At 39.9% G+C, this 13,293-nt stretch overlaps 1 protein-coding gene across 1 annotated transcript in view; it reads right to left on the reverse strand.

Annotated features, from left to right (window-relative positions):
* The window catches only part of CALCR (calcitonin receptor), a 68,126-nt gene that overhangs the window by 32,598 nt on the left and 22,235 nt on the right, over positions 1 to 13,293 (reverse strand). Inside the window, exons 5-6 of the mRNA XM_066324169.1 lie at positions 10,305 to 10,396; positions 5,216 to 5,342 (exon numbers count right to left, since the gene is read on the reverse strand). Of these exons, the coding sequence (XP_066180266.1) occupies positions 5,216 to 5,342; positions 10,305 to 10,396 (219 nt within the window). The remainder of the gene's footprint in view (positions 1 to 5,215; positions 5,343 to 10,304; positions 10,397 to 13,293) is intronic.

A 13,293-nucleotide genomic window follows, 5' to 3' on the forward strand; every position in this document is an offset into this window, starting at 1 on the left:
AAAAAACTTTGGATTGGGCTACATGAAAGCTATCATCCCTCCCTTTCTTTGTGGATGAGGGTATAGTTAGAGTGGGAACTTTGATTCCCTGTCACCTCTTGTGGTCACCCCTCTGCAGGCACATGAACATCAGGAACTGTGCTTGCTTGCACCTCATGGGCTCAGCACCACTGGGAACCTCAGCAATGTGATATGGTGCTTTGCTCAAATTCAGAAATTCTTCTTAGTGGGGATAACTTCTCTCTAACCTTCAACATTAGTGCCAAATCTTCCTGTTCTTGCTCTCATTCTACTGATTTCACCATTGCCCAGGCTCTGTGTCACCTCTTTGTGGCTAAACTGGCTGCTGAGGCCCCTATAAGTAATCTAACAGAAGCAGGATGGAGGAACAGATATACTAAGATAAAAGACTTTAGAGATGCCATGAGAGCAACATGAAACTTGTGGAAATAGTCATATTAAAAAAAAAAAGAATCAAATTATTTAACAAGAATGGCACCTCCTGAAGCTCTACCCCAAGTATAATACATGAAACAACTCAGAAGATTGAAGCACCCTTTCCTTTGTGGATCTCTCCCTTCTCTGTTTCCAGGGAGGTCTGCTCTGTGAGGAGGACTGCTGGAACAACTAAGGAAAGTAAGTCACATAGAGCAGCAGTTTTGTAATTTGTCCTCACTGGTATAGTTTATAAGCACCACATTTGATAAAAAGATGTTTTAAACCTCTCATGCTCTGCAAGGCTAGATCAGCAGGAAATGAAAGCAAGAAGAGGTGAAAAGATAACATTTGTATGGTAAAAAAATACCCAAATTGACACTCTTTGAAATGCTGCAAATCTCCTTTGCTTTCTTGTCTTGTATTGCCTCTCTATTCTTTTGGGAACAGGGAAATACCAATAATGCAACTCCATAAATCACAGTAACTATTCTTCTACAATTGTCACCTGTCCACACAGCTCAGTGTTTTATCTCTACTGTTTTGCTGTAACTGTGGTAGGGAGGAAAACCTAGCACAATTGGTCAGTCATGGTTTTCACTTTAATTTGTTAATGGAGAGATTATTTATAGTGTTCTAGGGTTCTAGTGTCTACAAGACACTTCTAGAAAGCTAGAATTTTTAGTATTGCTACTACCATGGCCTTGCTTAAAAAACTTAAATGTTAGTGGGCACCAGCCTTTGTGCTCTCTTGGTCTAACTAATAATGCTGAATGGAAGCATCTTACTGGTTAGAAGGCTTGCTTGTTCCAGGAGATGGGTTTTGGGCAGTACAGATAACCAATGCCCCTCAATCTCCCACCTCATGCCCACAGTGTCAGCAAGCTTAGTGAAATTCTTGCAAAGGGAAAGGGACCACGTGCTCCTGCAGAGACACAGAGTGCATGTTACACCATCAGCTGGGGTGGTAAACTAGCTCAGGATCTTTAAAATATATCTACATCTACACACAGAGGGAAAAACAGCCTCCATCCTCTTACCCCCATGTTCAAGGGCTGTGCTAGTTACAGATGCTGCCAGGAGGAAATGAAATCATGCTGCGTGTAATTAAACAGGGATTACTTTGGGTTCTTCCATACCATGTCTGCTACTGAGCCCATATAAGAGGGTGTACAGATTGTTCATACATTAAGCTTAAAGAAGCTGTGTGGCAATGAGATGGGACTTGACAGTGAGATTGGAGTGTGCCTGAATGGATGCTGTGTCCCTAGTCTCTGACATAACATGGCCAAGCATGAGACCCCACACAGGGCTCCTAGGAGCTACTAGTGGAACACTGGCCCTGGCTATGGCCTCTATAAATCTGCAATCCAAATATAAACTTTCACACCATACAGTGACAGAAGTAAAGGTGAAACTACCACATGAAAGGTGAAGTGGCTACAGAAGAACTTGCAGAAAGAAGAGAACAGATGCCTCTACAAGAATGAAAAAGAGAAAAGAACCAGTAAGATCTCTAAAAGCTTTTGTGAAAGAGGTTCATTACTAATTTGTGACAAAACTTAGCCCCACCTAAAAGCATATTTATATGATGCCCATGGAACTGATGAATTGCTCAGTTTCTCATGGGCAGAGCTGCTCCTTCAGGCACTAACTATAGCTTCTGTTTACTCCCATCAGTACTGAGCATTAAAATTATTACTCTTGTGGAATACAGAAAATGAAAAATACAGATCTGATGTGTAAGACTATATTGAGAGATTTGGTAGCAAGAGTTTTATTTATATTTCTGGATGTTTTAATGGAGAACATAATGTGCTATCCACAGACCACCCTTCTACTCAGTAGATCAGTCTCATTTAGGAAGGTGATCGATGGTATCTCTTCCTATAAGTGCAGTTCCAGTAATAGAGTAATTCATGCAATTCCTAGTTCAGATACAACAGTCAAAATTTTCAGTGTAAGTAAGTGTCCATATATGCGTCCTGTTTATTTTTGTTTAAATGTCTTTGAACCTTGTCCATTGATTCTTCATTTCTTGTACGGCCGCCTGGACTCAGATCTTTCTTTTCCATGGTTTCAGATCCAGATAAATTCGACAGAAAGAGAGAGAGAGAGAGAGAGAAAATTGTGTAACTAGAAAACATGAAGTAAATAAGCAAATCAAGATTAATATAAAAGTGGCTTGACTTACCATTTTACATGAGCAGAATGATCATCATAGGATTTAAGTCTTAGCAGCAATGTGAGTAAGCGTGTGGTACAGACTCTCCTCATGTAAATGATGCTTTGGGTTGTCTCATGTCCTTTCTCCCTGAGTCACAGGGAGAACAGGGGTGTCTTGGTGTTAGGAAGGAATTTCCTGTCTTGCTCCTCCTGTCCTTTCTCCTTGTTATTTAAGAGATCATTCTTTCTTCTTTCAAAATTATATGGATTTGTTGATATCCTCATAAATTACGAATCACTGAAAGTACTTTCCCATGGCATTTCACATTTAAAAACTAGTGTGAAACTTTAGGTAGGGAAAAAAAAAAAAAAAGCAGGAACTATTGGGGTGGAAACACATTTATTAGTTTGCAGAATAAATACCGGCAACTTCATCTCTGTATATGGCTGCCACGAGTGGTATCAATGATTGTTTGAAATTCAGTTTACACACTTCAGTATTTCTGCTTATACTAAAGGTGAGAGCCATACACACATGAGCCTGTGAAGCTCCAAAGGTGCGTGTGTGGAAAGTGGATAAGTGCAGAAAACTCGAGGAAGCCAGAAGCAGTGATCTTCAAATGGACTTATTAAAACAGAGGGTGCAGGAGGAGTAGAAAAAATCCAAGCTGTAAGGCTTTCATTTGCTCTGTTAATAGGCATCAGCATAAAAATATTATGGGAATTTTTGTATTTGTTTTTGCATTTTGTACAAGCCTAAGTCTTCATATACTCATCTAGAGATTTTCCAGAATTTATCACATGTCACAAATGTGCTCCTATCTGCTAGTTTTATTTTCCCAATCACAAAATTACCATTTTATTATGTTACTGAGGTAACAGGATATAGTTTCTAGTAAGGTTGGAAGACTGAACATATTAGCAGGTCACCTCACCTCCTTTTTCTTCCTTTTTTGGTTTTTGGGGAGGTAAATACAGAATGTGAGGCAAGAACAAGCAGTGAGTGTACCCTCATCTTGTACTTGGTGGGACAAAAATGAGATACCCCAGATCTTCCGACCCCAAATTTTGTACCTTATCTGTAGACAGCCTTTCACTGCTGAGTAAAAGACATGCAAATTTGGTTTGGTAGAAGAAATTGCAAAACAAGGGCTTTGCTCATCAAAACATTTACTTAGTCAATAGCTGCAGCCATGACTATATTGAGCATTTAGGCTCCTCTTCATATTCTGAGCAGAGACCTGAGAGCTGAGTGTGGTACATGAACCTCTGCACTGCTTTGGGACTCCATGGCCTGCAGGGGTAACCACCGGTGTCACTTTTGCACTGTTTGTGCCATAGCAATGGAGGTTGGGGATTTCATCAGGTGACGCTCATGGGCTGGAACCTGTTCTGTGGCTACGTGGCTCTATGGGAGCCTCTGACTTCACTGGTGTTCAGATTTCACTTCCAATAAAGACCAGGCCAAAAGGCACTAGATACAGTTTTTAAATGAAATCTTAAGACACAGGACTCCTTCCCATGCCCTCAGCTTTTGGTTTAAACCATTTCAGATAATTTATTTGTGCTGTCAGAAAGTATCATTCTTAACCCTGAGGTAATAACTTTGCTGCAATTTAGGTACCTGATATCATCTCCCAGCTTTTTATCTTCAAATATCAAGTGTATTTTCATTGCCTCTCTTGTGCAGGCTATCTACGCATGATGCTATGCAATGAGGAGAAACAAAATGTGTGATTTTTAAATTATTCTTCTGCTCTTCTACTTTTAATCTCCAGATGGTCTCTGAGACTGGTGATTTTTCTTTAGGCTATATATTTTCTGCTTTAATTAACTTACTTAATCAGCACACATTTGAGAGACACACATGTGATCAGATAATATCAGGTGCAGACATTTAATTCCTTTCATGAAATTAGAGGTAGATAAATGGTTGAATCATAATTGAATGATCTTATTAGACTACAAGCTGATTAGTGTCAAAATGAAACCTGAAATTACCACGTTTGCATTAATTTCACATTGGCTGGGGCTGCTATAAGGACTGAGCACAAAGTGATTTCTAGGTTAGGGGGCAAAATCAGAACTGGATGACTGGGATCTGTCATACATATTTATCAGCTGAGGGGCTGGCACAATTTGTATCACTACCTAAGAACAGTGAAGATAACCAAAGCTATGATTTATCGCCTCCCAAATTAAAAATTGCTGCAAGTACACCTTTTTGTGTCTTATACTGAAACAAGCCATGTCCCTTTCCATCCTGTCCCTCTCCAGTGTGTGTGCATGTGAAGAAGGACAGGCAGTCACCTAAGGCATCTATCACCTCAGGGGCTTTATTCAGGTAGTTATTGCCAGGAGCAGTGGAGGTCTGACACATACTTGTAAGGATGGGCTGGCTGGAGCAAGTCTGGGGGCTTGTGCAAGATTCAAAGATTTTTATTGCTTGGTGAAAGATCAGAGCAAGTTTGAGCAAAATTCTCAGAATCTGCACCCTCTGTATGTGTTTTCCCAGATGGCTATCATTAGCTGAGGAATGGGAGTTCTTGGTTTTGGCATGGCCATAGTGATTTTGCTTGGGTGTTAGGATGGAGAGGAGTCATGCAGTACTTACAGGATCTCTTTTTACAAGGCCTGGGTTAGGGACGACAGCAATGAGGTGGGCAATTGTGAACATGGAGTTCAGCACATAGGAAAAAAACAAATTCTTATGCAGTGTTATCCTTTGACAGCTGAGGCTTCTGAAAAATATGTAACACATGTCATAAATTAGTATTTTTCCTCTGATGTCACTTTAACAAGCTCTTTCTGGCAACAGTATCTCAAAAATGTCTTTTGGCAAGGCATAATTGGAAAATACATGCCTTGCATTGCAGCCATAACCTCTGAAAAATTTTTGGGTTTGTTTTTACACCTGTTTACCACCACATGCTTTTTAGACCATGTTGTAAAGACCTATCCAGCTACATTCTTAGCTCTTGAGGTCTTTCTTTAATTCATGGTATTTGAGATATTAAGTGGCAAAGCGAAATCCTGAGAATTTTTGGATGCACGTGATAAAAATAATGAATATGAGGAATACTGCTTTATAAGGAATTGTTCTCTAGAGACTCAATTTCTCAAATACTCAGACAAAAATAATTTTCTACTTCAGGGATTAGTAGTGAGACAGGATGGGAATTTGGACAGGAATCTCCTTAAATTACAGGGGGATTTGGGTTGGTATCCTGCAAATTTCTAACTCCAGCTGAGATCCCAAACCAGAGGAAGTAGTTTGCCTGCTCAGAAGGAGAAGAAATCTCTTGAAATCACTAGTTTTGGGGAGGGTAGGATATATGCTATTGTGGGTAGCAGAGTTTCACAGGGTAAGTTTTCAGAACTCTTGTGAAACCAAATCATGACTTCAGTTTCAGACCTGAACCATCTGCCATTTTCTAACTCATGCCCAAATCCTCATGTCACCTTCCCATACTTCCCTGAGAGAAAAATGCCCCTGCAGCTCTCCACGCCCCAGAGCATAGCACCAGAATGACAGAGATGATTGCAGAAAGGCAGTCATGAGGCTGTTAGATAGTGCTGTGCTGTCCAGTGATCACTGAGAGCAAGAAGGCAAAACTGCTAGGTAAAGAATAGCTAAGAAATACTGATCTCTTGCTGGGGCAAGCTCAGCACTAGGAATCTTTTGCAGTCTGGAATGGAGCACAGGTGGTGGCTTTCTTCTCCTCTGCATGTGGAGGCCAATGCAGGATGCACTCTCTCCAAAAAGAGAGAGCTAATCTAGCCAATTGAACTCTTTACTGCTTATTTTGCTTGCTTCCTTGATTTATTTCTTTTCTTTAGCCCCTTGGTCACCTGCCATTTATTCTTCGTTTTCCTTACACCTACTTTTCAAGTCATTACATGGAATTCTTCCTTTAGCTTGAGCTCATCTTTCTGGTTATGGTTATCAGCATCCAGCAAAGCTTATCACTTCTTTTGAACTCCTTATTTATCAAGTCAGCATCTTTGGTTTAGGATGTCCATGGGAGGCAGATCCTGGTGGCTAGGAATGAGAATATCTCCATACACTTAGCCCTGATTTTAAAGCATTCCTTTAGCATCAGCTATTGGCAAATATTGAACACCAGTTACAGGACTGGGTTCATGAACTTTCTGCTTGATTTGCTGTAGGACACGGTATTGGACCATTCTTTGGAGCTATTTTTGCTACACTATGCTCTTGTGTATTTGTGAGCACTATGCTCACAGTTGTATTTGTCCCCATCACAAATCTAGTTTGATGTTCCTTTTCTGCTCCTAAGCTCTGGTGATATTTATTCAGTCCTGAGTCTTCCTTTCTCCCCATACTCCACTACAACACTTTGCCTATGCCACTTAACCCTGCTTTTTTGGGGACACTTACGACACACTTATCACTGTCTGTCTTTCTTTTGCCCTGGGAAACAGGACTGGTGTGACATCAGTTCTGTTCCCAATAAATAAGAATATCCTTATTACTGGGAACAATCTCTTCAGCTCCTGGACACAGAAATGCAGACCTTTGTCTCTCCAGGTGCCTTTCTATGTGGTTTCTCGTACAGAGTCTTTTGTGATAATCTCAGCCAGGTAGATGTGTCTCAACTCTTATTCCTGTCCTTCCTCATTGCTCTGCTTGACTTTTGGCAGTCCTATTCATCTACTAAATTGGACTGTCTGTCAGTACACGTTGACTTTGTGGTGCTGCCCAGCCTCTTTTCTCTGCCTGCCTTCCTCTTCCTTCTCCTCCTTTTCCCTCAGTATTCCCTTTTTTCCTTGATTACAGCTTTCATGTTAAAGATCCACCTGTAATATTAGCATTTATTTCCATACTCTCACTTTCTAATTTGACCTTCAGTGTTTGCCATCACAATGGCATCAACACCTGCTGGTCTGCACCAAGAGGAGAAAGTGTGACCAAACCCTTACTTGATTCATCCTTCCTGCTGGCTTTGACAATCTTTTGCAATCTTCTCCTTCTCTGACAGGTTTTAGGCCCTTCCTGGCCCTTTTCGTGTTACTAATCATTCCTTTGTCATGTTTTTGAAGAGCATTTTCTTGGCATTCTCCCCACCATCTTTCTGTATTCTCCCTACTCTGCTTCACCCTTGGGCACATCGTGTAACTCTTGGTGATGGTCTTGTGCAAGACCAGGAGTTGGACTCGATGACCTTTGAGGATCCCTTCAAATCCAACTTATTCTATGATTTTGTGTGGTTCTGATAAATCAGTATGCAAGAAGGCATAACTAAGCCAGTTATCTGTGTCTAAAACTTGTGAGCTTTTTGTGTCTCCAAGCCTCTATCCATTGTCTCTTTGGATTTCAGAATCTCCTACATTTTCTGTGGCTCTCCTGTGTTTCACACTGATTCTGTCTCCCACATTTCTTTTTTCAGAGATAGGTTCTCTTACTTACTGACAATCACCCTTACTTTACAGTTCTTATCCCTACTTCTGTTACAATTAGAATATTTTCCTCCTAGAACTGCACTGTGAGTCCGTCATTTTTCTCATGTATGAATACTGAGACTACTGATTTTCATGCCTAGACACTTATTTTCCTCTCCTTCCCCATTGTTTAGTTATTAAATTGTTTTCATGCTTTGCACCACATTCTCCCTTGCTCCTGGGGAAAGCTCCCAAAAAATTTCACAAAATGTCGTTCCATCCGTTACCCTTCAACTCCTTTTAAAAGCCTTGGCAGCAATTACACTGCAGGTGCATTCATAACACAGCATCTATTATTCTGACTAATATAGATTCGTGGTACTCCCCATCTGTCTTTACACAAATGTCTTTGCTTTAATAATTCAATTGGAAGTGATTTGGAGGTAGGAGTACTTCTTTTCTTTTGTGTTTTATTAAATAATAAAACGGGATCTCGCTCTGCAATTATAGGAATCTTGCAATAATGTCACAATGCATGAAAGTGTTGGACACTCTACTTTATTAATACTTTCTCCTGTTATGAGTTAACATTGCTTAGTGATGTTCATCACTATTGATTCATTATTCCCTTCTGAAAGTACTGCAACATCTGTGATGCCAGATCATTGTATTATGAATCTTGATACCCAAAAGTGAACTGAAAATAAATCTCTGCCAGTAAAGTTTTTTTTATGTGGGAAACTGCAATCCCTGCAAGCTGCCTCTGAAGTCAAAGGCTATTATACAGTCCTGAAATAATCTCTTGCTGTCTGATGGACTGCCTGATTGACAGCTTCCCTTCAGCTGAAGGTCAAATAATCTTCTGCTGTCTTAGCCAGATGATAGAAAACAGCTGAAGGTTACATGAGCCCTGCTCCCACATAGCTTCATTCTCACTTTCTTATGATTGTAGTTTGGTTTCCTCTTTGTCCTCCCATTATGAAGCACTTTGGTTTAATTCCTTCCTGTCTTCTCCCTGTAACCTTTGTGTCATGGCTTAGTCATGGAAGGGGAAGGAGAAGCGGAGGAGGAAAGAGAGGAGGAGGTGTGTTACTGTCTGGAAGGCTGCTGTAAAGACCAGTGCAGCCTGGGACCAGTAAAGATCATGTGTTGTTCATGACTCAGAGCTCAGAGTGAGTCAGACAGGCTGACCTTGCCTCACTTGCTGCGAGGAGTCACCTTGCTGGTCCATTTAGCATACCTAATTTGACCAGATCCTGTCTTTATTGTCCTAAAGAACTCAGACTAGAGTATGGGTTCCAAATGAGATGAAACTCTGCTCTTTCCAGTTTTCTCAAAGCATTACTGTGCCTATGGTTTTGTGCTATTTATCTGCTTAGATGGGAAGGGAATTAATCAGTTCATTTGGCAGAGTTTCTAGCTATCTGTATCTGATTAAGATGTGTCATCACAGACACTCATCAAATTGCCTCTTTGGAAATTACCAGAATTCATAGTCTGTATTTTGGATCCACTTATTTGGAGTTTGCAATCTTACAGAATCTTATAACCTATGAAGAGTCCCACCATTTAATTTTCCTATGTTTCCTAGTCTTATTCTTTGTGGGGGTGATACTGGGGTCTTGACCTTTTACTACTCTTCCTGTTTGACAGTTGATGCAGAGGAATCTAATTGACAGTAGACAGGTTCACTAAAGAACAAGGTTGAAATGGTCTAGTTAAGCTGCCATACAGTAGCTGTAGTGCTTTCAGTGAATATCAGTTTAGTCTCCTTTAAAATTCTGATAGAGCACATCCCTGTTTTTCGTTTTAATAAGGATAACAGGCTGCACATTAGTGTCAGATTTACTCTTAGGGCTGAGTCCTGTAAGCACCTACTCAGTTCAACAGCTCAGTCCTTCAGCCTCAGAGGCAGGCAGTCCTGTTCTTGAGGAGCTTGGAGCTCCCAGCCACTGCCCTGTGCAGTCACGGTGCCTGGCAGGCTCTGGACATGCTCTTCAAGGAACACAAGGCAATAGGGAAATTAAAGATTTTATGGCATCCTCAGCTGCACCATTTCCCCATGGGCTGTACTTTCACACCAGTCTTGACAAACATAAAAACATGGTCTTGGCTACACCTCACTGGGAGGTACACCTCACTCCCATTGGTGAGAGGAGCCTGTGCTCAGACTTTTTTATCAGGATTATGTAAAAAGACAGTCAGAAGAGCTGCTTCTCACTGCCATGACGCCTTCTGAAATTTCCTTTTGTTGAGGTGCCTCAGGGAAAGAAGAGAGAGTGTCTGTAAGAAACACTTACTTGAAATAGAAGAAAATTGCCAAGGAAATCAACAGGGATGTTATAGACAAAGCATGGCCAACGATCGCCATATAATAAAGTATGAACGCCATCTGCAATTTAACACAAAGAAAAGGCAAGCATGAATAATTTGCAGGCACTTAGTTTGTTTTCTCATTACGGAAGAATCTAAAAAACCAACCTCCCATTTTGTATTATTTTTCTTTCAAACATTATTTTTTAAATATTTTTTTAATAAGAGCAATCTATTAAACAGCATGATTCCTGATGATAAGTGTTTCTTACATATGTAGACCTGTTCCTGATATGTTGAAGTAACTAGTGAGATCCTTGCTCACACTGTCTCACTAACTTTCCCAAGCTCTAGGATAGTGCAGAAGATGTAATACATTTAGATTTTTAATATGCTCATGATGAGTTTTCACACATATGCAAAAAAAAACCAAACCAAAAAACATACATATGTAAAATAAAATAGGTTGCTGCAGGATTGGTAGAAAACTTTCATGGGTTGAAAGCAGCTTAAACAACAGGGATCAAAAGCTTAATGGTCACTTTTGGAGATGAGTCAGTATTTAACTGCCCTCAGGACTTGTATTAGGGCTGAGTTTTTGTTCAATGTATTCATCAATGATCCAGAGAAAATTCTAAATTTCCAGGTGATACTTAGGTCTTCCAGATAATAGTGAGGCGCTCACAAAGCGCCATATTTAACTGAGAGGACAAGAAGATGCCATATGAGCTTTAAGACAGGAAAATGGGCTGATAGATCTAGGACAAGTTATCTGAATCCTGTCTACACAATTCTTAACTTAGGACTGGAAACCAAACTCAGGAAGGACATCTTGGAGTCAATTCTCTGGATCATTGGCTTACTGTGTAATGATAGCTAAAAAGCCAGCAAAATATTATGATATAAAAGGCACTGAGGGTAGGTAGAACAACAACATATGTTTGAAATTTACAGCACGAACTTTAAATGTCTTTATGCTTCTAGTCTCCAATACCCCATGAACACAGAAGATCAAGGAAGGGTAGAAAAAGGAAACTAAAATAGCTGAGGTTGAGTTTCTGTGAGTACAAAGGCTGGGATTCTCCTTTTTGGAGAGGAGAGGTTAGAGGGGGTTATGACCAAGGCCTTCAGAGTCATGGAAGCAGCAGATAAGGAGAACATTATCCTCAGTGCACAAAAGAACAGCACACCCTGAGACAAATTCTGTTTCACATTAGTGTGAACCTTGGTGCTGGGCAACTCAGTGGTCTGACAGTGCTGTGAATCCAGTACCCACAGACACATAACTGGGCTTTCACTGTGACTCGTGGCAGTGAAATCTAAGAGAGGCTGATCCATATTTTTTATGCCAGTTGCAAAATAAAATTGCAGGACAGCACCTAGGCTTCAGAATGTTGAAGTATTTAAATGTCACATTTTGGTCTCAGTCAAGCTCTTAAGCATCAACCATCTGTCAGAGGAGTGAGTGAAGGAGGCTAAATGCCATGCCAGGCTTCACCGCTGCCTGCTTTCTGAAAGCAAGGACATGTTAGCAGCCTCTCTGGGAAAAAAGACTGGAAGTCTTAGTTCCTCTGCTGGGTTTATTTTCTTTTCAGCTCTACTTCATTCATTTTTCTTTTGTTATGCATGAGCAATTTTCCTCTTCTCAGTGATTAGATGAATTACTTTTTGTAGCTTGAAGTTTTGACACTCTCATGTTTTTGGTGTTTCTAAGTAATTTTAAACTTCTCCTTGAGAACAAATACAAATACAATTCAGAAGGCAAAACCATTCCTCTTAGTAAAGGTGTACATCTTATAAAATTTGTTCTTGAGACATTTTACAGCTTTCAAATAAGCTTCTGCATTCATTAACCTAGATGGTGGTGGCCTGGTCCAGATTTAAACCAGAGTCACATTTACACTGATCTGACCACGCAGAAGAGACATGATCTGAGTGTAAATACCATTCACCAAGTTATAGAAAGCTATGCATATTTACTGAAAATATCCTAGGTCTCCTAGTTCTCCTTCACAAAGACTAACCACAGCATTGTTTGTGAGCACAAATGCTTGATAAGCTGTTGTGAGGGCACCAGCAATCCCAAAGAGCACAGATGGAGAAGATGAGACAATTTTCTCCAGTACGGAGTAGTGGGAGAGGTTTACCTGTGTATGTGTGATGTTTGTTCCACTTCATACTACATGATTGCTGTGACATTATATGGATATATTCTTGAAGCCTGAATTTATCCTACATGCAACCTGTTCAAACGTATCTTTATCTACCTATCTCTTATACAACCTATAACCTGAAATAGCTAGAAGTAGGAAAGATCTACAAATAGCAACATGCAAGTTTATGTACACCCTGGATTCTCGGTTATTCAATCTATCTGACTTTCTGTTCTCAAGTGTTAAAATAACTATATTTGGAACTCAGCAACTGCTTTTTTTGTTGCACCCTGCAAATTTACTCTGCCAAATGCTTAAAAAAGCCTTTCAAATATAATAATGATGACACATCAAAATGGACTGTAATGTCAACTGACAAAGCATATAGTCTATCATTAAATTTTCAAGAATTAGCTATTTTTCTTTCCAATGATCCGTCTCAAAAGTATAGCATATTGGTATTTTCAATTAACTTCAAACAAATATTGAGCAGTTTTACTAATTTCTGCATTCCTTGAACTGGCCACCTGTCATGTCCTTCTGACACACAGGGCTCATACAACATGCTGACTCATTATATTTTTTGTTTGTTTGGATTTTTTTATCCTGGATTTAGAAAACTTAAATGTTCTTTCTCGTTCCTCCAGAATTCTTCACTTGAAGAAAGAGAATGCTCTGAGACTAATGCCTTTGACTCAGTTAATTATATTATGTGTAGGTAAGTGGAAATTGTCTACAAATGAAGCACATTTCTGTTTACTGAAGACTTGGTTTAAAGGTCATAATCTAACTTGTCATTTCTGTGATATATTCTTTCTGCATT

The sequence above is a fragment of the Sylvia atricapilla genome, chromosome 1 (assembly GCF_009819655.1).
Source record: "Sylvia atricapilla isolate bSylAtr1 chromosome 1, bSylAtr1.pri, whole genome shotgun sequence".
NCBI lineage: Eukaryota > Metazoa > Chordata > Aves > Passeriformes > Sylviidae > Sylvia > Sylvia atricapilla.